The sequence below is a fragment of the Miscanthus floridulus genome, chromosome 7 (assembly GCF_019320115.1).
Source record: "Miscanthus floridulus cultivar M001 chromosome 7, ASM1932011v1, whole genome shotgun sequence".
Lineage (NCBI taxonomy): Eukaryota > Viridiplantae > Streptophyta > Magnoliopsida > Poales > Poaceae > Miscanthus > Miscanthus floridulus.
In genome coordinates this window covers 7443969-7469958 of record NC_089586.1, presented here as the reverse complement: position 1 = coordinate 7469958, position 25990 = coordinate 7443969, and the positions used below count along the sequence as shown (strand labels likewise).

At 43.4% G+C, this 25990-nt stretch overlaps 3 protein-coding genes across 3 annotated transcripts; 2 read left to right on the top strand and 1 right to left on the bottom strand.

Annotated features, from left to right (window-relative positions):
* Nucleotides 1-3017: 3017 nt before the first annotated feature.
* LOC136464992 (uncharacterized) lies at nucleotides 3018-3809 on the bottom strand. Its single transcript, XM_066463908.1, has 2 exons — nucleotides 3591-3809; nucleotides 3018-3485 (listed from the first exon to the last, which is right to left on the bottom strand). Exons 1-2 carry the CDS (start codon nucleotides 3807-3809, stop codon nucleotides 3018-3020), a joined length of 687 nt encoding a protein of 228 aa, XP_066320005.1.
* Nucleotides 3810-8611: 4802 nt separating this feature from the next.
* Nucleotides 8612-11146, top strand: LOC136464991 (SNF2 domain-containing protein ENL1-like). Its single transcript, XM_066463907.1, has 7 exons — nucleotides 8612-8760; nucleotides 8843-8897; nucleotides 8989-9195; nucleotides 9265-9411; nucleotides 10640-10762; nucleotides 10903-10980; nucleotides 11102-11146. Exons 1-7 carry the CDS (start codon nucleotides 8612-8614, stop codon nucleotides 11144-11146), a joined length of 804 nt encoding a protein of 267 aa, XP_066320004.1.
* Nucleotides 11147-22468: 11322 nt separating this feature from the next.
* LOC136464945 (uncharacterized) lies at nucleotides 22469-23537 on the top strand. The gene is made up of 3 exons (XM_066463882.1): nucleotides 22469-22513; nucleotides 22660-22849; nucleotides 23188-23537. The coding sequence occupies exons 1-3, from the start codon at nucleotides 22469-22471 to the stop codon at nucleotides 23535-23537; spliced, it is 585 nt and encodes a 194-aa protein (XP_066319979.1).
* Nucleotides 23538-25990: the final 2453 nt, after the last annotated feature.

Sequence of the window (25990 nt, the reverse complement as noted above, 5' to 3'; positions counted from 1 at the left end):
TTCTCGAATAAGGTGAAATTTCCGCAGTACATGTTTGTTCTTTTGGTGATTCCTTAGCTCCTTAGCCTGTGCAATTGCCCTATTGTTGTCATAATGTAGATTCAATGGGCTGGACGTATTTGGAAACACACCAAGATCAATGAGAAACCTCCTCATCCAAACACCTTCCTTCGCAGATTCAGAAGCTACGATGTACTCGGCTTCTGTTGTAGAATCGATCACCGTCTCCTGCTTGGAACTTTTCCAACTTACTGCACCACCATTTATTGTGAACACAAAACCTGATTGAGACTATGAATCATCCGTGTCAGTTTGGAAGCTAGCATCGGTGTAACAATTTACAACGAGCTCCTCCTCACCTCCATAGATTAGGAACACATCTTTAGTCCTTCTTAAGTACTTAAGAATGTTTTTAACAAGTGTCCAGTGACTCTCACCTAGATCAGCTTGGTACCTACTCACAACACTTAGAGCATATGATACATCTGGGCGAGTAGATATCATGGCGTACATGATGGAACCAACCGCTGAGGCATATGGAATCTTACTCATGCGCTTTCGCTCTTTAGCTATCGAAGGACATTGTTTTGTGCTAAAGCGCATACCATGTGACATAGGCAAGAACCCTTTTCTTAGACTATTCCATGTTGAACCGTTTCAACATTTTGTCAATGTACGTATCTTGGCTTAATCCTATAAGCCTCTTCGATCTATCTCTATAGATCTTGATGCCCAAAATGTATGCTGCTTCTCCTAAATCCTTCATAGAAAAAGTATTATTCAGTGAAGTCTTCACGAATTGCAACATTAGAATATCATTCCCAATCAATAATATGTCATCCACATACAAGATCAGAAATACAACAGCGCTCCCACTTTCCTTCTTGTAAACACAAGGTTCTTCTTCATTCTGACGGAAGCCAAACCCTTTGACCACTTCATCAAAATGAATGTTCCAACTCCGAGATGCTTGCTTTAACCCATAAATGGATTTCTGAAGCTTGCAAATTTTTCTAGCATTGTTTGGATCAACAAAACCTTCTGGCTGTATCATATACACGTCCTCATCAAAATTTCCATTTAGAAAGGCTGTTTTAACATCCATCTGCCATATCTCATAATCGAAATAAGCAGCTATTGCTAGAATGATCCGGATAGATTTAAGCATCGCTACCGGCGAGAAAGTCTCGTCGTAGTCAATTCCTTGAACTTGCCAAAAAACCCTTTGCTACAAGTCGAGCTTTATAGACGTGAACATTTCCATCCATATCCTTTTTCTTTTTATAGATCCATTTGCACTCTATGGGTTTAACCCCATCAGGCGGGTCAACCAAGTTCCAAACTTGATTGTTTCCCATGGAATCTATCTCGGATCTCATGGCACTTTGCCATTTCTCGGAATCTGGGTCCATCATTGCTTCTGCATAAGTCGTAGGTTCGTCATCGTCTAACAATAACAAATCCCCATGCAACTCATGGATTCTTGCTGACCTTCATGGTTGCGGTGGTGTTTCTATTGCCACGGGTATCTCAACTTGTTCTGCTACATTAGCATCACTCGTAGAGTCCTTCCCAACTAGCTCATCTTGAACTTCTTCAAGATACACCTTCTGTCCACTTTTCTCTCTTTTAAGAAACTCTTTCTCTAAGAAAACACCGTTCCAAGCAACAAACACTTTGCCCTCTGATCGGTTGTAGAAGTAATACCCTAAAGTTTCCTTCGGATATCCCACGAAAAAGAATTTGTACGACTTGGGTGTTAGTTTATCTGACATAAGTCGTTTAACATAAACTTCACAACCCCAAATTTTCAGAAAAGACAAACTAGGACTCTTACCAGTCCACATCTCATGTGGTGTCTTAACTATGGACTTAGACGGTACCCTATTCAATGTGAAAGCGGCTGTTTCTAGAGCGTATTCCCAAAACGATAACGGTAGGTCTGACTGGCTCATCATAGACCGAACCATGTCCAACAAAGTCCGATTACATCGCTCGGACACGCCGTTTCTCTGAGGCGTTCCAGGTGGCGTAAGCTGTGGAACAATTCCGCAACTCTTTAGATGATTGCTAAACTCGTGGCTCAAATATTCACCTCCATGATCAGATCGTAAAGCCTTAATTTTCTTGCCACGTTGATTCTCTACTTCACTCTGAAACTCCTTGAACCTTTCAAAAGTCTCAGACTTATGTTTCATTAAGTAGACATATCCATATCTACTAAAATCATCAGTGAAGGTTATGAAGTATTGGAATCCGCCTCTTGCTGTCGTACTCATTGGTCCGCACACATCAGTATATATGAGTTCCAGCAAGTCTGCCACCCTCTCAGGAAAACCTATAAAAGGCGTCTTGGTCATCTTGCCCAGCAGGCAAGCCTCACATGTCTCGTATGATTTAAAATCAAACGAAGTTAAAAGCCCATCAGAATGGAGCCTCTTTATGCGATTCTCACTTATATGACCTAAATGACAATGCCACATATAGGTAGGACTTAACTCATTAAGCCGAGGTCTTTTAGCACTTATATTATAGACAGGAGCATCATCAAGATTTAAAATAAATAACCCATTCACAATGGATGCAGAAGCCACAAACATACCATTTTTAGAGATCACACAACCATTGTCTTTACTCGCAAATGAATAACCATCCTTCATCAAACATGAAGGTGACACAATGTTTCGACTTAAACTAGGAACAAAATAACAATTATTCAACTCCATAATAAATCCTAATGGGGTTTGTAGTTGCATCGTCCCGACATTCAACGCAGCAACTCTTGCATTATTGCCCACGCAGAAATCAACTTCTCCCTTTTCCACGCTTCTACTTCTTATCATTCCCTACATCGTATTGCAAATATGAGCAACCGATCCGGTATCAAATACCCAAGAATTAATATAAGAATTAGCAAGAAAAATCTTCATAACATAAACAACAAGTGTACAAGCTGTGGGAGTACCTTTACTGTCGCGATCCTTTATGGATTCTAGGTACAGGTTGTAGTTCCTCTTCTAGTGACCTTTCCCATAACAATGAAAGCACTCAGCATCAGCAGCTGGTCCAGCCTTGGGCGTAGATGGGTTTGGCTTAGAGATCTCATCTTTAGCCTTGCCCTTTTTCTTCTTCCAAGAATTGCCCTTCCTTTTAAATTTAGGCTTGTTTTGGACAGCCATCACATGGCTACTGCTAGCACCTTTCTTTATATCAGCCTCTGCTGTTTTAAGCATGCCACATAATTCATTCAAGCCCTTCTCTGCCCCATGCATATGGTAGTTCAAGATGAAATTCCTATAGCTAGGTGGAAGAGACGCAAGAATAAAATTAGTAGCCAACTCTTGGCCAATTGGGAAGCCTAGCTTCTCCAACCTCTGAGTGTAACCAACCATTTTGATCACATGTGGCCCAACTGCTGCGCCCTTTGCTAGCTTGCTCTCTACAAAAGCCTTTGAGACATTGAACCTTTCAGTCCTGGCTTGAGTCTAGAACATATTATCGAGCGCCATGATCATATCGTAAGCTGCATGATTATTGTCAAACTGCATCTATAGATCTGGTTCCATACAAGCAAGCATAAGGCAACTTACTTCAAGATCAGCATCACATGCTTTCTTGTAAGCGGTTTTCTCTGCAGCAGGTGCATTATCAGCAGGCTCATCTGGTAATGGGATGTCTAGAATATCTTCCTTTTTCTCAGCCTTGAGAACAATTCTCAGGTTGTGGATCCAATCGGCATAGTTTGTTCCATTCAACTTATCTTTCTCAAGAATTGAACGCAAAGTAAATAGTTGGTTGCTAGGCGCCATTTATCTACAACAAAAGTAATGCAAAATACTAAGACAATGTATCCAAGACAGAGTAAACAATATTAAACCTTTAATAGAATCTACTCCCACTAAAATCAATATCCCTCTATTGAAACTTAGTGATTCAAGACCCACAACTAACAAGTCGACTAGTGAGCTTTAGCATCACCGCTAGAAGACATGGTAGATCGGTAAGCAACTCTTTGCTAATCATATCACATATGACTCTTGTTGTTGGGTAGCATCTCTATGCTTTGGTGCCCAACTACTCATGCTCCAAGGTCCCTAACCGTTAGGATGACCTTGTCCAAGTAACCAACCCTTCTGTTGTAAGTATTCGATACGAACCTGTCTAGTCAAGGAAAACCAGTGGCACCCTAATTTCATAGGCCCACCACCGATTATATAAGACACATGACATTGCAAGGTTTGGGGAACATTCTAACTTAAGCATTGCCAAGGGATCGTTCTACTTCACTATCGTATGTAGACAAACATTATCGCACGTGAAAGTAGAACATAGTAAGAACGGCATTAACACAGATATGACTTGGTATAGCCCATTGTTCCTTTGGGGATCTCCATCTCCATCGAACTGTTCATCATGACGATCTCCATCTCCATGATCCATGTATGCCATCCTTCAGTGATGAGTCCACCAAGACTAGTCATCACTAACGCAAGGTAGTGAAGAAAATTACATAGTCGCGGATAGAACCATCACAGTTTGACACGCAGGTCATTACATCAAATTGACAATATCTTTGTGGCTCCAGTCATATTGTCATACTCACGACATGCAAGCCATGAATTAATTACATACATGCATCACATACACATACAGGCTATACCAGTCATAAATTCCTGCAAAACAGAGTTAACTGATTCCGACGTCTAATCTTAAAACACCGAAAACACCATCTTCCCGGTGGTTTTTCGCAAATCTAATTTCAGTGAAACAGCCATAGGCCGTCATCAACGGATGTAAAATTTTTTTCTCTACAATTTTCGTTTAGAGTTCGTCTCAATCCAAGGTCGTATGCAAAAGTTACGGCTGTTTTATCGAACATCACTTTTTCTTGCACCCCGGCGCCCGGCAGTAGATCCTATCTATCACCGCTGCGCATCACATGCGCTCGGCACTTGACCTAGGTTCGATTCAATCAATAGAATTGATCTTCATCTTGCCATGACTGGATTTACATGTATCACTTAACTCGGATGGCGGAATTCCGACCGGTACGAGTAGATCGTTACAAGACCAACACGGTAAAATCACGAACCATGATCAGAGACTCATCTACTACCGCGCATATCTTCATATGCACGCATTCGAACCTACAACAACGCAGTAACAGCTCCGATACCACTGTAGGGTTATGAGGATGCTACGCTAGCCGGAAAATAAAAATTCAACCTCATAAACCTAGATCTACTGCTAGTTATAGATCACGGGATTACCACTAGACGCGCAGGTGCAGCGGAAGCGACTCGATGTAGTTATACGTGTCGTAGCAGTGCCGTGCAGTTGCAAGGTCGTCCATCTGTCCGTCCCTCTCGTGCGGTTCATCCTTGTGCTCCAGATGCAGCACCTTCGAGGTATCCACACATGCAAGGAGGAAGCGTCACGCCTCCGGACTGCTAGGTCCGTGAGGAACAATAGGCGTGGGCGTGGGATGTGTGGCGGCTGCCCTAATAGCATGTCCAGCCCCGTTGCCCACCCCATCTATTTATAGGCATCCCTAATGAGCTGCCGAGATGGAGGCCCATTAGTAACCCTAAGCCTTGTCTAACTCGGATCCAATCCAAATTAGGCTTTCAGCCCCTTAAGCGTGCGACCCTATGGGTTCACGCACATATAGACATGGCCCGAGTACTCTTACTCAGCCATTAGTTGATAGCGGCCTCTAGCAAGGCGTGCCAACTCCTATGCATACGCAAAGATCATATTAGACGAACCACCACAAAACCACATACATCTTATTCCCTTGCCTCACGATATTTGGTCCAGCTCATAGGTTAACACTTAACCCAAGCACGGCCATGCATTTCTTGATCCAATCATTCGAGTGGTCCAGTGATATCTCTCTTATATAAAGAGGGGAAAATTCCATCTTGATTGACTATGTCTCACAGCATGTATCTCGACAAACCCGAAAACCACCTTTATAACTACCCAGTTACGGAATAGCGTTTGATAGTCCCTGAGTAGGTCATTTCACATCTTGAATACATACGACAATCTCAGGTCTAAGGACATAACGTACATGATATGTATAGAGATAATTAGAACATCTCACATTGGGTCAGTCCAGCCCTATGTCATACATGTGCCCACAGTATTAGTTTGACATCTCTATGTCCATGACTTGTGAAACATAGTCATCAACTAATATATGTGCTGATCTAATATTCATGTGTATCCTCACACGAACTCCGATCAGGGACAATTTTAGAATAACCATACAAGTAAAAGAGTTTCACAAACAATTCTCATAATTGCCAATCAATACAAGTTGCCTTTAATGGATATTCATTGAACTCATAATATATCTTGGATACAACGTAATATAATCATCTCTATGATTACCTCTAGGGCATATTCCCAACACCGTCGGGAATAATCTCCGCCTCGCTCGACCCCTACGACGTAAGCATGGGAGCGCCCGACCCTCTCGGCATACTTCCGCCTCGCCTGAGGGACGTGTAAGGCCCTCGGGCGCAGCTGGGAGCCACGTGGGCTCCCACCACGACACCTGCCTCCACGAATAAGACGTGCATGACCCCGCCTAGTGTACGGGGGCATGGGAGTCATGGTACGAAACGACATGACCCCGGTCATTCCACCATGACCGGCGTCCACGCCTCTACAGCAACAAAGGTAGCGGCAACTATGCCAGCTAACCCCCTCTCTACGTAAATCCAGGTGCACGCATCGCCCATCCTCGACGGTACAGAAGCACACAGGCCAAAGCATGGCCACAACGCGTTGCACCGGTGGACGGAGAGGCCAAAAACTCGACGGCCGTGCTGTCCTTGTGCTAGGAGGAAGACAGCCGCGCCCAAGGCCACCTTTTTGTTTTTCTCTTTCGTCTTTTTCCCTTTCACTTTCCTTTTTGTTTTTCTCTTTCGTCTTTTTCCCTTTCACTTTTTTACCACAACTGTAACTCGAGCCCTCCCCTTCAAAGCTATAAAAGGGGAGGCAGGGATCCCATCTAGGGGGGATGGATCGACCCATTGAGAGGGACATTGAAAGGTCGAGATGGCGGACTAGAGGGGGGTTGAATAGTCTTTTCTTAAAACTTAATCACGTTGGTTAACTGATTCAAGTGCGGAATTAAAACTATCGGTCTAGCCAAGACTACACCCCTCTATCTAAATACTCTAGCACCTTGCAATGATAGTAACTAAGCAACTAAGATGCCAAGCTAGATGTGCAACAGCTATTAGGACCTGCGACTCGAAAGGTCCACTGATGCTATACATATCAAAGATTGTTACTGATGCTAAAACACATGAACCAATTGTCATTGGTCGTGTATACTCTGGAACTGTTAGGACTGGTATGGGAGTCAATATCCTGGGTCCTGCAGCTGAAGAGAAAGATGCGGTTGGACAGAGCTTTGAAATTGATCCTATTATGTGGATAGGAAACAGACAGCAGCAAGTTAAAACTGTCCATTGTGGCAATGTTATTGGTGTTAGAGTTATTAGTCCCTATTTATTGTTGCCAATTCCCTAGGCTAGACTGGCCCCTTGGGGCGCTGCCTCCAGGCTGGCCAGGCCCTTTGGGCTCTCTTGTACTCTCTCTATATATATGTAACACCTCTGCTGTAATCATTCATTAAGCTAATCAATCTTAGCCTTTGGCTTCTATCATGGTATCAGACGCTCTCTCCTGAGCCGTACCGCCCACCCTCCGTTTCCGCTCTCCCAGGCGCGCGCGCGTTTCCTAGGCGCACGCGCCCTCTCGGCCGCTGCGCGTGACTCTCGGTCGCTGCGCGCGCCGCTCTTCTCGGTGCTCGCGTCCGCCCGTTCGCTCGCTGCACCCGTCTCCTCTCTCCGCCCGGCTCCCGCGCGCGCCCCTCGGTTGGCCGTCGCCCGCGCGCACCCATGGCCGCCACCTCCGCCTCCGATGTCCTGGGTGCCTCCGCCGCAGCCAAGCTCCGCGACGAGGCACTCGCCGCCGCCCAGAAGCTAGAAGATGAGGCTACTTCCCTGCGCTCCACCAACACCGAGCGTAGCCTGGCCCTTCAGGCGGAGGCTGACCTCCTCAAGAACGCCGCCGCGGCCCAGGAGCGCGTTCGCCTCGCCGCCGCCGCTCTTGCCAAAGAGCGCGCGCAGGCAGACGCCCTGGAGCAGCAGGCCGCGGCCCTCCGGGAGCGCATTCGCGGCGACTCCCATCGCGACGAGGACCCGCAGGACGATGACGACGTCCGCTCCTTCTCCTCTGAAGCAGCCGCCATCGCCCATCTACACAGCCAGGCTGCCGCCGTCTACTTCTATCAATTGGGATGAGGGGGATTCATCAGCTTGCTAAAGTGGGTTGCACAGTAATATCAAATAAGTGCAAGGCGGCTTTTCCCATTAGACCAATCAGTTTTTATCTCATGAACAATATGCAAATAAAGGATGTGACTTTAGGCCCAATAGATGATCTAAACCAAATAATCCCAAGTAATGGCACACGTTTTTCTCTGCCGTATGCAGTATATAATGGCCTCTTCTCTCACCAGCGCAAAGGTATGTTTTGGTTTTGGGAACTCCATTGCACCAATAGAGGGGGTATCGTAGCAGATGACATGGGCCTTGGAAAGAGCCGACAAGTCTCTGCTTTCCTACGGGGGCTGTTCAATTCAAATCTGATTAGCAAGGCTATAATCGTTGCACCGCTGAGTGTAATATATCAGTGGAAACCAGAGTTAACAAAAGTTGGTCTTCAAAGCAAAATGTGAGTTAGTCAAATGTTAAGTGTGAGTTTATCTAATGTTTAAGTGTGAGTTTATACCACTGTAATTGTTTTTGTCTTCCAGGTTCACTGAAGGTAACTCTAAAATCCATCTAACTGCCCTAGAAAATGTTGGGAAGGTTAGTCTGATTTTGACTTTGCTCAGCACACTATTTCTTTCTTAGGGACTAGTCGAGCACTAAATAATCACTTCCCTCATCTCTCCCGCAGGAAGGCGGTATTGTTTTGACTACATATGAGACTATCCGCGACCATAAGCAGAAAATATCAGATAAGCTTGGTACTGTAGACTACATCTTCGCAGATGAAGGTCACAGAATAAAAAACGAAGCCGGGAAGGCTTCCAAAGCACTTAAGGGGATCAGATGTGACCACAGAATTGTGGTCACAGGGACACCTATACAAAATAATTTGATGGTACTATCTGCATTCTTCCCCTCCACCATACTGCTCTAAATCCAACTGCTAAATTGTCTCCTTGTGCAGGAATTTTATTCCTTAATGAAATTCTGCAATCCAACATTGCTGGGCAATAAGGAGGAATTTAAGGAGACTTTCTTAGTACCTATCGATCGTGGAAAGTTCAAAGGATCAACTCCTAGTGCGAGACGAAAAGCCATTGAGAGTTCAGAGGTTAATTATTTCTGACGGTTATTCTATTATGTTTCATATTTGCATCACACCTTTCACCACACAGAAAACAAAAGCCATTTGCCTTTCTTTAATCCCTCAACTGCCAGTGTATTGGGGCAAAATATTTGATTGGGGGATGAGATGTCCTGCGCTCTGGTAGTTTTGATTGGGGATTTGGTTTGGGGATGAGATGTCAGTTTTGGCTGGGGATTTTGTTGGGGATGAGATGTCCTGCGCTCTGGTCTTTTGAATTTCCATTTACCATCCAAGACCTGCTTCTGTATCTTGGCCAACATAATAGCAAGATGCATAGTTTCCAGTTGAGGGTTCAGACTATTAGTTCCCCTTAGTGAACTGAGAAACAAAGTACAGCTCATCAAATCCACTATTGTGCATAGAAATGTCGTACTGTCAGCATAATCTTCCCCCAGGCCATCCTGCTTACATTCTAGCAATGGGTGAGGGCAGTTGTGTTATCATAGAGACCAAACTGGGACTGAACATAAGATAAAAACTGAGCCCATGTTTGAGTAGGATGTTGTTTCTTGTGGAACTCGATGGTTGGGTGTGTACTGATTATGGTGTGCCCAGTGGTGTGATTGGAGGCTGATGACGGTGAGGGTGAGGATAAGGTGGTGAAGTGGGAAAACTGAAATTTATCCTGAGGACTCGCACAAACGGTCCATCTGCTGCTTGGTCTGTAGCTTCAAACCATCTGTTGATTTTGACACACCAAACCAGCTGGAAGATCGACTTGGTGGCGGAGTTGTTGGTGAGACAAACCAAACTCACTGACAGGAAGCTCCACATGACTTCCCAGCAACCCTGCGCTGTGATTGATGACTCTCAAATCCATACCAGGTTGGGTGGGAATTAAGGGACACAACTCAAATGCGCAGACCTTACTCTGGGATTGCTCAAAAATCCGCAGTCCACTGCCACTGATGCCGCTGAAATCCCACCTATGATTCAATGGCTGCCCAGGCCTGCCGGAATCCCACGGGATGAATGACTGCTGCAGGCCACTCACACTGCCAGTATGCCCCACACTACTCTCCACACGCAGCTGGATACACCCTGATTGATTCTGCCAATCTCCCTGCATTTTGCTCCTTCCTAGTACTGCCTGAACACAGGGGCTAGCTCCTTAAAAAACATAACAGTTCCTATGTTTCCAAATTTCCTAGAATGATCAATTTATTGAGTCCCTTAAAAATATTTTTCCCAGGACTTGAACAAATTGGTTTCTCCATTTGTTTTACGAAGAAGCAAAATGACTTTGAAAGATTCAGGCAGGATAAAGGCCAACAAGTATGAGGTGATTGTCTGGGTGAAAATAAGCGCTCATCAGGTATGGAATATATATAATATTACATATTTGTGTGGGGTGTGTGGGTGGGTGGGTGGGTGGGTGTGTATGTATGTATAGCTTGTCAGCAAATTCACCCTAACCTTTGGACCTGTTTTACTTGGTTTTGTTTCTTTGTGCAGGCTAACCTTTATGAGGCCCTCATGGTTGACCCCAATCCCAGGTCGAGGAAACATGGTGGAGCTTTTGAAATTTCAAAAGTAAGCCTTCGCAATCCATCATTTTTGCCTGCTGTTGAGGATGCATCATTTCCACTGGCTCCACTGGCATGTTTCTCTTTCTCTGTATATAGGTGGCAAAAAGCCTTTGTTTGGATCCCAGTATCGTTGGAATGACAAGCGCCAAGAATATTTCACAACAATTTAAGCGCCAAGAATATTTCACAACAATTTAAGCGCACCTTAGTGAAGACAATCAACACATCAACTAGAGAGCTAACTTCAAGTAAATTGAGCTTTCTGCTATACTTCCTGGTAAGTTTTTGATAAGTGTCTTTCTAATTCATGTCGTGTTATTTAGAAATAACCACCTAATTTTATTGTGCCGCAGCCTCTTCTCCTGAATGATAAACTCAAAATTCTTGTGTTTTTGACCTCTCTGGAAATGCTACAAGTCCTTGAGGTAACCTCATTACCTTCATGGGATTCCTTGCCATACCTGCCCCCTTCTATCATCACACACACAACAGGTGTTTAAAGAGTTAACTAGCAAAAAAGATAAAAGGAACTAAGCACAAGTGTTACACCATCAAGATCACTCCATGGTGTATTTGTAATTGATACATATATAAACAAATGTTTAATATTTGTAATTGCAAACAGGAAGCTTTATCTGCCAAAATCAATGAAGAGATTATAAGGATGGATGGGACCATGAGTTGCGAAGACAGAGTCGAGCTTATTGAAGTGTACTTTGTTTTCCCCCCATTTTTCTTGATTTCCATTTATTCTTTTTTTGTATTGATTTTCACGCTTACCTTTTTTGGTAGAATTTTCAACGGAAGGATGGACCACCTATATCCCTTCTTACTACGAAAGTAGGCGGAGTGGGAATTACCTTAACTGCAGCATCCCGGGTTGTAATAATAGATCCTTCAGATAACCCATGGTAGTACTAATCCTATTTACAAAACATGTTGCTGCACTATTTTCTTAATACTAATCTTATTGTTAACAGTGATGATAATCAAGCGGTTGATAGAGCGTACAGGATCGGACAAGTAAGGGATGTAATTGTGTATCGCCTAATCACTTGTGGGACCATAGAAGAACATACGTATAGGCAACAGGCAAGATGTTCTTTTCTTAATTTATTGTTTCATGTCATGTTTGTATGTACAAGGAAGTTATCTTTTCTATTTTTCCATGTCATATAATTGTGCCAAATTGATAACTGCTACAGAAAATTGTTGAGAGTTAATTTGTTGTCATCTGCATGTGTTTGGTGTGAGTTAAGTTTTGTCATTATGCAGACTTTAAAACTTGAAACTTCAGATGATGTTCTGTGTAACTAACCTTAGAAATGACGGAAGATGTATCAATTAGTGGAGATGGCCATATATATATAGAGAGCCACATGGGCTATATGGGCCTATAGGATGGGCCTTGATATACACTTAACACCCCCCTTCAAACTCAAGGTGGAAGCGAAGGATCTGAAGCATTGAGTTTGATCAAATGAAGCCGATGTTGCTCTCGAGTTTGGGCTTTCGTGAAAAAATCAGCCAGTTGCAGCTCAGAGGGTACATACTGAAGATCAATTGTCTTCTGATGACAGTGAGAACGAGTGAAAAAGGCATCAACACCAATATGCTTAGTAAGCTCATGTTTGACAGGGTCATTGGCAATTTGTATGGCTCCAGTGTTATCGCACAAAAGAGGTGTGGGTGCATCACAAGATATACCAAAATCAGCGAGTAACCATCGAAGCCATACAATCTCTGCAGTGGTAGTAGCCAGTGCTTGAAGTTCTGCTTCGGTACTAGAGCGAGAGACAGCAGCTTGTTTCTTGGACTTCCATGCAAGAGGAGAAGAACCAAGAAGAATGCAATAGCCTGTGATAGAGCGGCGATCCATGGGGTCACTTGCCCAAGTGGAGTCTGAATAAGCATGAAGCTGAAGTGGACTATCGCAAGCATAAAACAAGCATCGAGATGATGTCCCCCTTAAATAACGTAGCACACGCAGCAAATGGCCAAAATGAACAGAAGTAGGAGCACTCACAAACTGACTTAGAATGTGAACAGCATGAGCAATGTCAGGTCGAGTAACAGTAAGATAAACAAGGCTGACCACAAGATGCCGATAGCGAGAAGGATCCTGAAGAGGCGTTCCATCAGTAGCATGAAGTTGCAAGTGCATATCCGTAGGTGTGGCAGCCGTGCGATTATCAGTAATGCCCGAACGAACAATAAGGTCATGTATGTATTTTGACTGAGAGAGGTAATAGCCATTGGCAGAATGTGAAATCTCAATGCCCAAGAAATAACTAAGAGGACCCAAATCAGACATTTGAAATTGCACACCAAGTTGCTTCTTCACATGGGAAATATGTTCCACATCATCTCCAGTAATTAAAATGTCATCAACATATAGAAGGAGCAAAGTATGCCCACGTGGAGAGAGGTGAATAAATAGAGCAGGACCATGAGCACTAGCTGAAAAACCAGCAGCTCGTATCACAGAAACAAATCTCTCAAACCAAGCACGAGGAGCCTATTTGAGACCATATAGGGCACGACGAAGACGACAAACATATCCTAAGGGAGCATCAACACCTGGAGGTGGCTGCATGTAAACTTCTTCATTCAAGGCACCATGAAGAAAAGCATTCTTAACATCCATCTGAGAGATAGCCCAGTTTGAAGTGGCAGCCACTGCAATCAGAGTACGAACGGTAGTCATATGAGCAACGGGTGCAAATGTCTCATCATAATCATGGCCTTGAGCCTGCTGAAAACCTCTTGCAACAAGTCTAGCTTTATATCTCTCTATAGAACCATCAGATTTTCTCTTAATCTTGAACACCCACTTAGATGTGATTGGCACTGCATGTGATGGTAATGGAACAAGATCCTAGGTCCCTTGACGATCAAGGGCAGCAAGCTCCTCACACATTGCAAGCTGCCATTTAGGGATGCTGGAAGCTTCTTGATACGTGGAGGGTTCATCAACAACAACATTCACAGATGGAAAACCATACTTGTCAGCAGGCCCAATAGTACTACGGTCCCGAAGATTATATCTTGGACCAACCTGTAACTCATCAGATAAAGCTTGTGACTCATTAGCAACATTAGAAACATCAGCAACGGGATCGTCAGGACTGGCCAGGGTGGTAGAGGTAGATGAAGGAGCAGTGGGACCTTTGGGACGACGAGTGAAGACATGTTTAATGGGTGGTTTAGATGGAGGTGGAGGTGGAGGTGGAGGACTCTCATGTGTAGATATCACATGAGGTGGAATGGAGGAGGATGGTGCAGGAACATCATCTCCAGATGAATTAGTAGGAAAACAAAGAAAGGAGGTGGACTCAGTGGGGGAATATGAAGGTTTAGTAGATGGGTTGTAAAAGAAAGGGCGATCCTCAACAAAATTCACATCACGGGAGATACGTATACGATGAGAGATAGGATCATAACACCGATAACCCTTATGCTCAGGACTATACCCCAGAAAGACACTCAACAGATTGAGCAGTCAACTTGGTCCGCTCACGAGGGGAAGCAAAACATAGCATGTACATCCGAAGACTCGGAGATGATCATAGTTTGGAGGAGTACCAAAAAGTACTTCACCAGGACATTTGCTAAACAATTTGGATGAGGGCTGTCTATTGATGAGATAGACAGCAGTAGAAATAGCTTCGCCCCAGAAATGTGATGGAACAAATGAGGAAATGAGAAGTGTTCTGGCAGTTTCTATGAGATGGCGGTGTTTGCGTTCAGCAACACCATTTTGAGCATGTGCGCTAGGACAAGAGAGCTGAGCAAGGGTGCCCTCGGAGGTCAAAAAACGGCGGAAAATATCAGATAAATACTCACCACCAGAGTCAGAACGAAAAACTCTGATAGGAGTAGAGAACTGAGTGTGAACCATGCGCGCAAAGGATTGATAAATAGAGCACAGTTGAGAGCGATGTTTCATGAAATAAATCCAAGTATAACGGGAATGATCATCAATGAAAATAACATAATATTTATGACCACCCTTTGTAGCAAAAGGTGCAGGACCCCATACATCTAAACGAATAAGATCAAAAGGCCTAGCAGAATGTGAAACACTAGATGAATATGGAAGCTGTATTTGCTTTCCAAGCTTGCAACCTTTACAATGGAAACTAGACTCGACAGATGCATGACCTAGACAACCTTTATTTATTAATGTTGACAAACGGGACCCACATAAATGACCAAGACGGTGATGCCACTTGGCAAAGGACGAGGTGGATGAAGATGCAGCAGATGACACACGAGACGTGGATGTGGCTGAAGAAGGAAGGCGCAAGGTGTCCAAAATGTAGAGGCTAGGAGCACCTTTACGGCGATGGCCAGTCCCAATCACAGTCCTGCTTCAACGATCCTGAATGAAACAAGATGAGTCATCAAATCCAACAAAGCAATTTTGATCAGTAATTTGGCCTACTGATAGAAGATTCATGTTCAACTGAGGTACAAGAGAAACATCAGGTATAGAAAAATGAGAATTGCAAAGAGAACCTTGGTGAGTGATGTGACAGGATGTACCATCGGCAGTCTAAACAGAAGCACCATCCGTGACTGACTTGCAAGCAACCAAGTGGGACTGATCAGATGTCACATGGAAAGAAGCGCCTGAATCAAGAACCCAAGACGTCGAGGAAGCACTGACAGGTGAGGCTACAGCAATAGAGACTGAACCTCTAGAAGTGGAGCCCGTACCATGACCACGGGCAGCACAACGGGCATGAAACTCAGCCAATTTCTGTGGGTGCTGGACAAAACAATTTTCTGGAGGATGACCAGTCCTGCCACAATGCTTGCAAGGCTCTAAAGAGGTGCCTTTTGGTGCACCAGACCTTTGCGAGGCTGCCAACACACTATGAGGCACAGACACAGAAGAAGCAGACAGGGACTGAAGACGTGTTTCTTCTGCAAGTAAATCAGCCAAGGCCTGTGCCATAGTGAGATTAGAGGAATTGTGAAGCAATCGAGTGCGAATGGAATCATATTCTGCCCGAACTCCCATAACAACTCTGTATGTAAGGAACTGCTCAATGAAAGTAAGTGATGTACAATTCTCTGTAGCTGTGCATTGAGGTACCATGGAGATCAAAGAACCCATCAAACGATCAAAAGCGGAGTAGTACTCATCAATGGACATATCTTTCTGTTCAATGACATGAAGTTGTTGCATAAGAGTATGCTGAAGAGCACCACTATCTTGAACATATCGTTGCTTCAAATAAGACCACATGGGCTTCGCTCTTTTAAACTTATGAAGACTCATGATCATAGTTTGCTTAACACTATTGACTATGGCTGCCATCACTTTTCCATCATTGATTTCCCAGGTTTTAATAGCAGCAGCATTACTACCATCAGGGTTACGAGCAGGCGGATCATCAGTCAGATGAAAACAAAAACCAACACCCCTTAATGCAGTCTCAACACAAAAAGCCCACTCTGGATAGTTCTGACCATCTAAAGTGATGTTGATAACAATGGCATTGATCTGTGATGTTGACATGGTTGAAAAGGATACTGACCGCTAACCAACAGGGAGACTGACAGCGAACCAACAGGGAGACTAAAGCAGGGATCAGTCACCACCGTTGCAGAAGCAGAAGTCCTCTGTTTCCTCTGCTGTGCGATCCGGAGGAGATCGGATGATGTGGGACGCGGACGAGTGCACTGAAGAGGCGGACGACCGTGCGGACCGCGCGGACTTCGCGGGCGGACGGTCGTGGGACTTCACGGGCGCACCACGCACGGGCGCGAACGTCGCAGGCGGACGGGCGCGCAGGTACGGTGCGGCGATGGTCGCACGGGTGGCGAAGGGCCGCGCGGACGGCGCAGAGCGACAGACCGCGACGGCGGCCTGGGGGAGACAACCGCGACGGCGGCCTGATAGGGATTGGATCGTGGGGGGATTAAAAAAAATTGATTAGCTCTAATCCCAGCCCTAATCCATGGCTCTGGTACCGTGTAACTAACCTTAGAAATGACAGAAGATGTATCAATTAGTGGAGATGGCCATATATATATAGAGAGCCACATGGGCTATATGGGCCTATAGGATGGGCCTTGATATACACTTAACATTCTGGAAGGTAAACATTGTGAGCGAAAATTTTCTGAGAAGGTCGTCTCTCTCTTCAAGATTAACTTTTTGAGAATTGTTAAGTATTGGACAATGGTTTTGTGAAATTTCCTCTCTTTTTTTGTTTGTTTGTGCTACAGCAAGGGCGCGTTATACGTGTCCCAGTCCAGGGATTTGATGTTTCACAAACGCATTTGCAACTGGTTAAAATGTATGACAATACATTTGAAAGGTTAGAAGTTACATCTACTTTCCTTCTTGTTGCATGAAGAAGGGATCATATTTCCATTACATTTATAGTTTCTTCATGGAAACACGTTTCAGCTCCTCAGAGTTGAAGAGAGATGTTGATTTGGTTAAGAAGCATCGTTCTGTCTTTGATGTATTCAACCAGAGTGCCATCTGTTTGTTGCCAAAAGATGTGCCTTTTCGTCCACAGCCTCCACGTTATTCAGATCATGTACACACTGTATGGACTTTATTCTGAATTTTATTCTATTGTGTGCACTATAATTTTTCTCAGAGCTGATTTAAGTGAATATGGTGTGGATTTATTACCAAAAGAGAAAGGTGGGTGAAATAAAGTTTTTTTTCTCTGATGAACTGAAACCCCTTTACCAACACTTATTCCCTCTTCTATGTGTCATCAAACAGGAACCCAAGTTATGGATAATTCAGGCAAAACATGCAGTAAACCAATAGTATCCAGCAAAACTGTAAGTATTATATACATGTTGCTATTTATGTTGCCAACGGTAGTATCTCTAGTTCTTGCGCTAGGTGGTTAGCAGGGTGGATGGTGATGTCCAGGATTTATTGGCTTGCTGCCTTTGCCATTGATGGTAGGAGGCACTAGGGTAGTAAGGTGCAAGGGGGCACAGGAGAACCTTTGGAGCACAATGCAACCAATCTAATTATGCTGGGAAAGATCCGAGCCTGTAGTGCTTGGTCTCCGGCTGGTTCTGCTGTGTCAGTATTTGCTAGCTCCAATTTTATGCTGAAATGGATGAAACTGGGTGGGACAGCTGGATAGGAAGAAAGATGATGTGCCAGGCCATAAACAAGTATTACTGCCCATGTCAATCAAAACTAGGTTGCAAAACTATCCCGTGAAAAGCCGATGACAGTGAGCAGATCCGCTCAGACTCTGTTTGGTTTCTGAGCTTTCCTTTTTTTTTGGTTGTTCTCTACCCTTCCTAAATGAATCCATCCTCAATCCTGATTTGGATTGCACTTGAGGGATTTATCCTTTCAGCCAATGCAGACAACATTGTTTTCTTGCAAGAAACTAAGGTCGCTAACATAAGTCAACACATTTTCCTCTCTGTGTTTGGTTCTGCATATGATAATTATGTTGCTTTACCGGCTAATGGTACTAGAGGAGTTCTTGGGCACATGAAGATAAACCTTTGTTCCTGCAAGAACTTAGAGATGTTAGGGCACACTTTGCAGGTCAGTTATTAGCAGGGGATTTTAATTTAGTTTACCAAGCTGCTTACAAAAACAAATGCCCAACCTGGACAGAGCTATGATGGATAGAGAGAAAAAACTAGTCCAAGGGGTAGATTGGGGGTTAAGTATAACAAATGATATGTAGACCCCTAGAATACATTCGGGGTTAAGTATAACAAATGTTCAGCAAGGGGGCAAAACAAAAAGAAAGTATCACCTAGTTAGGTGGACTGTTGTGTGCAAGAGCAAAAAGAAAGGTGGTCTAGGCATCAAAGACGTCAGGAATGAACTCTTTTATGCAAGTGGTGGTGGAAGCTAGAAAATGAATCTGACTATGGCAAACCATCATAAAATCTAATTATCTAAAGGGGGAGTCCATCTGCACTATTTGGGCCAATTTATTAAAGATAAGATACATTTACTTGCAAGGAAGAACAGTCAAAGTGAAAATTGGTAAATCCACTCTTTTTCTGGAAAGATGCTTGGCTATATGACAAATCCTTGTGTCCTACTCTTTTCAAATTGTGTGAACAGAAAGATGCCTATGTTCACCAAGTGATGGTTGGGGATGTCCAACCCACTTTCACCAGATGGCTAACTGAGGAACTAAACAATCAATGAAGTGATAGTTGGGGGTGTCCAACCCACTTTCACCAGAGGCTAACTGAGGAACTAAACAATGAGTGGTTGAAAATTTTGGAAGACACTAACAACATCAAATTAGTAGACAGTGAGGATTGTGTGGGCTGGAAATCAGGGAAAGCTGAAAAATTTTCTGTTAAATCGACTTGACTCTCAATGAGAGTGGCCAATCTTTCAAAAACATATGGAAAAGCAAGCTTCCTGCAAAAATTAAGATTTTTCTTGTGGCTAATTGAAAATAATGCTATTCTAACAAAAGACAACATGTTAAGAAGACAATGGAAAGGTGATCCTGCCTTTTATTTTTGTCCTATTTGTGAAACTGGTACCCATTGCTTTATACCTGTTTTCAATTATTTGGTCGGTAGTTGCTATTGGGTGTGAGAAAGAAATGGTTGCCAGGGGGCAGAAAGTTTTATGCACTTGGCATTGCAGCAATTTGCTGGGCCATTTGGAAAGCCCGTGACAAGACTTGTTTTGGTGGCAAGTTGTTAAAGAATCCTATTGAGATCTTATGCCATCCATGTGATATTCCACAGGAGGATGACCAAGATGGGGATGACGATTAGGAGATTACCAAGAAATGGCGCATGAAGCGCGGAGCTCATGTTTTGTTTCTTTTCTTGCAAACTGTGATGTTTTTGCTGCTGGTTCTGGATGTAGCCAGTGCATTTGATAGAATTTACTCTAGCTCTTTCTAGTGTTTCCTGTTGCTCCTCGGAACAGTCTAAAAACTACTTACATTTCCGTTGCTTCAGTAATGGCAAAGGTACTGCTTGAGGATAATCTTATCTAGGCCTACCAACAGTGGACACGAGAGGATCTTACAACATCAATGTATTGTTATTATATTATTTCGCATCCCGCCTATATCCTTGGCCAATGTTCCACGAGGCTCTATTAGGCTAGGCGAAGGGAGATCTAAAGTTGCGCTGCCTCACAGAGGGATAACGACGCACGTGCGAGGATGAGGCTAGCGGCGGGCATGGTTGACGATGGGCGAAGGCGGAGAGAAGGGCCGACAGAGGTGACGGGCCAGGGTGCGAGTATGCATAGGCGGTGGCCGGTGGGCGACGAGCACTGCCTTGAGGAGCGAGAGGCGATGGAGCGGAGGACAGAGGAGGCTGATGAATAAGGTTGGAGCGGGTAAGGTGGGTTGGACTAATCGACGAGCCTTTTTATCTAATCTAAGTCCACTATTCTGTTGCTTCTTCTTAAAATGCGTGGGTTCGCTTAAGCTCTAGATGGAGCACCTATCACCTAATGTAATATTATCCTTGGCTCATTATTGTATTTACTATATTTTATTAAAGGACATGGTGGGTAAGGAGGTTCTAAGAGCATCTCCAAGAGTTTCCAAAACAATCTCCCAATAACTCCTTGCTTAGGGAAAGGAATATGCATATTTCTAAAAAGGATAAGCTGGCAAGCACAGGTTTCTAAACAGGAGTTATGTATGGGTTGTGTGATCAGCTGAGCCGCCAAATCTAAAGATTCCTTAAGTTTTTGTACGGCTTCTTTTTTCAATGATTGGTGACAATGAATGCTACGAATGTCCGCTTCCACTAATGTCGTCTCAGGATTGTGAGGTGCCCATAGCTTCCCGGAAGAAGAAGCAGTTCCATGCGTGTGGCAGTGAGAACTTCTCACTTAACTCTTAAATCGGTGAAAGAAAAACACCCAATCGTCAAGTAGTTTGTGGCACGCCCTGTACATGCATAGGAGTGATCTGGACAGCTGTACTTGCATCCAAATGATGTACAGAAGTTGCCGTAGTTCAGCTGAAAAACAACGTATAAGAATTGGCTTAAAAAAACATGCTCTCTGTTTCCATCATCCTCAATATAACAGATGTCACACTATAAGAATTGGCTTAAAAAAAGCATGCTCTCTGTTTCCATCATCCTCAATATAACAAATGCCACGCTGTTGTGAACAATCCTGGCAAAACCAAATAGAAAGAATACTGCCCAAGGGGCTAATCCTGTCAAAATGCCAGATGTAAAAAATGCTACCAAAAATGCAGCTCGGAAAAAAAAACTGGGGTGAAAAGAATTGACTTGGACACACAAACTGAAGCCTATAATCCTAGCAATGTGTAGGCTAAGAATGTGTAGGCTATAACCAAGCAAACTAAAGACTAGTGGAACCTAGATAGCTAAGAATGTGTAGGCTGATCATCTCCCATGACCATCGCCCTGGCCATGCTGTGTAGACTGACCGTCTTCGCCATGACCTTCCTCTTTCCACCGTAGTCCACCAACATAATCAGATCTCCCATTGCAGTCCACCTCGAGGACACCAAGGGCCTGTTTGGTTGGTGTCCTGGCTAGTTTGCCTGACAAAAAATGTTTGCTCCAGGGTCTGAACCAAACACGCCCCAAATCCTCCCTAGAGCTGCCTCCAATGCCTCAGCCCTAACCATCTTATCCGACAGCACCTTCCCCACTGAATGTGGTTCTTTCGATCTGCTTCCCACCACCGCATCTCTCATTTCTCTGCTGCGGTCGTGTGTTCGTTCCTCGGTGGCTAAACCCTAGCTTGGTTCGTTTCGTGTGCTGCGGTTTCGAATCCTGTTTTTATTGTCTGCATCAGTCGAGTTAGTTGCATGTTTGTATTGTTTTGCTGCGGCCTGCGGATTGGTATTATGCTGTGTGTATGCTCTACTAATGGAACCCGCACACCCATGGTCTGCTTTATCAATCCTAGTTGCCCCCTGATGGGTCCAATCCATATATTAATTATTATATAAAGATAAAGAAATATATATATTGTGAAAGTACGTCTCTGTGTTTTGCGGACCAGATTTCCTGGAGTTGCTTTTGTTATGTTGGTTTTCAGAAGAAATCGATTCTGTTAATCATCTAGAAAATTTGGGAATTGGTTATAGGATGATAAACATCAGAACCATGACAACATGCTATTGCGTTAGTGCATGATTTTACTTGGGAATCTGGTATCCTTTATGCTGTCATACCACCCAAGTTTTGCTTGCTGGACTTATGGGTTTCACTGTGAATAGCTGTTGCATTGTTTGACCTTACAATATTGCTGAGCATAACATCTTGTCAACCGATTAAATGTTTGCTCCACTGTTAGCCTTACTGATTTCTGGACCAAAAACTTCAACACGAGCTGCTTCAGATCAGAACTTGCTCTGCTAACTCCTTATTTGCATGTCACCGGGATAACACCTTTTCTTCTTCTTCATCTTTGCAGGTATGGACTTCCACACCACACACTATCGTGGCGTGAGCTCCAGGTACTGTGCAAGCGCAACGACATTTGCGCCAACATGACCAACGCCACCATGGCTGAGGCGCTGGAGAGCCTAGATTTGGTGAGTCCTGATTCCCTTTTTGATGAATTGGTTTGCGTTTACAATTTTCCCCACATTTAATTGTGGGATCGCTCCTGTGCGTTTCTGACGCCTATTGGGGTTGGTTGTGATGATCATTAACGTGGAGGGTTTTGGTTGTCAATCAGGTTGACCGGATAAACTACGAGATGGCGCCCATTCCAATTCTGGTGCCAGCACCCACAGTCACAACACGCTTGACTGCGAGGAGGTCCTTGTCGCGTAAGACGGAGGTGGTGGTGTCGAACCCAGTTCCAGCCATTCTTCGGAGGAGCCAGAGAACGGCAACGCAGAAGGCTTTGGATCAGGAACCAAAAGGTGAGGGGTTTTCACTTCCAGGATCAACTTGTTTCTACTGTTCCATTGCTTTGGAGGGATCCTTGGGGGAGAAGGGGCAACCTTTGATGCTGTTTTCCTTGTTATGACAACCATTAGTTCCATGCTGTGTCAATCAGGAGCATCCATTTCTTCTTAGCCTACGAACCAGAACCCTACCATTAGTTCCATGACCTATCTATAGTTCTGAATAGTTGCATTCCAAAATTCATTGAATCATTGCTTGCTAATTTGTGGTGTGTGCTCATGGAAACCTTTTACTAGTTGTGTATTCTGATGCATACTAGTTGTGTATTCTGATACACCATTGTCAGGAGAAGATGACATCACTGAAGTGAAAGAAAGGGCTGCTTCTAAGATGCCGCAAGCTAAGCTGACATATGAGACTTGTGAAGACGACGACCTTGATGAAGATGAGGAATGGGCTTTGAATGATGATGACTCTGCCGAGGAAATTGTCTCTACTGACGAGAGTGATGAAGTAGCTGGTGAGACCCATGAGGAGAATGACACTGTTTTCACCAGTGGCTTACTACAGGAGTTTGACGGCGAGGTGGACACCGGGCCCGACCAGGCAGCTGTAAACGAGCTGCTCGAGGATCTTCAAGTCATAAGCTTAAATATGCTTCGAGCCACGTACAACGAACTCAAAGACAAACAAATCATCTGAGTACTGCATAGGTACAACGACCTAGGGATGTTGTGTTGGTTCGTAATAAATCTACTTACTTCTGTTTTAGCGGCGAAACGCTATGCAATAGTATCGAAGCATAAGAATTCATCCTGTGCTATTCCGTCACCGGAAATGAATGCCAGCTTATATACCTGTTATTTTATACTTCCTCCGTTCCAAATTATAAGGTGTTTTCATTTTTTTAAATACATAGCTTTTGCTATGCACCTAAATACATAGTAAGGTTAATGTATTTAGAAAAGCCAAAGCATCTTATAATTTAGAACAAAGAGGGTAGTAAACTAAAATTCAGTGTTATGCTTTAGGAGTACTTAATGTAGACAAAGTTGTGACAATAATACCAGCGTCTTGTGGGAACACTATTTCTTGTAGATTTGAAGACATGGTTTGGTGCTAAATAGCTTATTGTAACTGTGCACTGGTACCCAGCTTCTTGTAGAATAACAGTTCATTTTTCTCCTTATTTAGAAAGCACTGTTGTATTTGTAGAGATTGATGACTTCAGCTTATCGTAGCTTACCGAGAACTTGTATGGATCAATGCTGTCGATCTCAGGTAAGAGTTTTGCGTTCTGTCACAGGTGACTGTTATAGCTGCATAGATTCCTCCGACACTTATTCTGCTGTACATTGTAGTTCTATACGCTAACCTTCAAGTGAAATATCAGTGGCAACATTTTTCTGATTGAGCAAATGTAAGTGTCTGGGATCTCTTGATCAAGGTACCAACGGCAGGCTGTATTTCCACTTAGATAAGAGTAGCAAAAGGCAGTTGCAGGTATACAGTACTTTTTTGGAAGGCAGCTAAAAAGTAAAGTCACAATTGGTCTTGCTTCGGCTTCATCATAGTTTTTTTTTTTTTTTTGAAACGGAAGATTTTATTGCATTCCAGGAGTTCCTCATCATAGACTTAGCTGTGTTTGCATGGGGCATCCCTAGAGAGGCGTTTGACCGGCAAAGTTTTCGTACTTCTGCTAGAACCGAATTTATGGGAAGTCTACCCAACAACTTAGCTGGACTACTTAACCGTTTGGTTCCTAACATCGGATGTTTGGACACTAATTTGGAGTATTAAATATAGACTAATTATAAAACTAATTGCGCTAATGGAGACTAATTTGCGAGGCGAATCTATTAAGCCTAATTCGTTCATGTTTGATAACGTGGCGCTACAGTAAACATGTGCTAATGATGGATTAATTAGTCTTAATAGATTCGTTTCGTAAATTAGTCTCCATTTGAACAATTAGTTTTATAATTAGCTCATGCTTAGTCCTCCTAACTAGCATCCGAACGTCCAATATGACGAGGACTGGCATCCGAACGTTCGATGTGACGGAGATTAAACTTTTGTCCCTGGATCCAAACATCCCTAACTTGGGTCATTTGTCTTGCTTGTAACCTTGTCTCCCCAGCATGTAAATCTAAAAATATTTGTTTGCTTCCTAAAAGGCAGTTATTATCTCCTCTAAAAGACAGGATATACTAATATATGAAAGGGAGATTGGTGTTCTTACTCCCGCTTGGAAGGTCGTCAATTGCGATTTCACTCTCAATTTTTTAACTTATGATTGTACCCATGTTTGTTTGGATCCGAAACCCCTGTATGCCCTTGTTCTAAGACTTGTTAGCTGATAGCAATGTAAATGAATTAAGGAATAGAAAAATAAAAGACAATACTAACCCTTGATGTTATCCTAACTCTCTAGGTTTCGCCGATGGTTTATTAAGTATGTGCACCTTATTAAACTTTGCTTATAGATTTGAAATATTTACAAATTTTTCTATAAAAATCCTTTTGAAATGCTCTCAAAATATTTGATTTAAAAAAAGAGTTGGAATCACATGTCTTTTTTTAGCTAAACTGACACCATTAACTCCTATAAATAGAATAGAGGTAAAATCTGGTTTCATTTTGAAAAAACAGTGACAAATCACAAAGTCAAATGAATGAGGGTGAAATCACAATTAAATTTTCAAAACAAGGGTAAAAACATAAGAGCCCCTGTGCCATTCTCAACAATATATCAATCTTAGCTTTCCCAGCAACGGGAAACAAAAAAATTTGAGAGGCCATATTTTAGAGCGAAACTTCATTTTCAGGAGTGCATACGTTGAGTAATAACAAATTAACCTAGTCGAGAATAATAAACTTTGTAAATCGGCGAAAGAAAAACACCCAATCATCAAGTAGTTCGTGGGGGATGTGCTGGGTGTCTTCCTTTTTTCTGTGTGTGCCCGGTGGGGCTTTCCGGTCTTCCGGACTTTCCTGTACATATAAATTTCTTTCCTTCCTTAATTGAGAGGCAGAGCTCCTACCAGGTTTTCAAAAAAAAAAACACCCAATCATCAAGTAGTTCGTGGCACGCCCTGTACATGAAGAGTAGTACTGTACATCCAAATAATGTACGGAAGTTCTTCGGCTGAAAA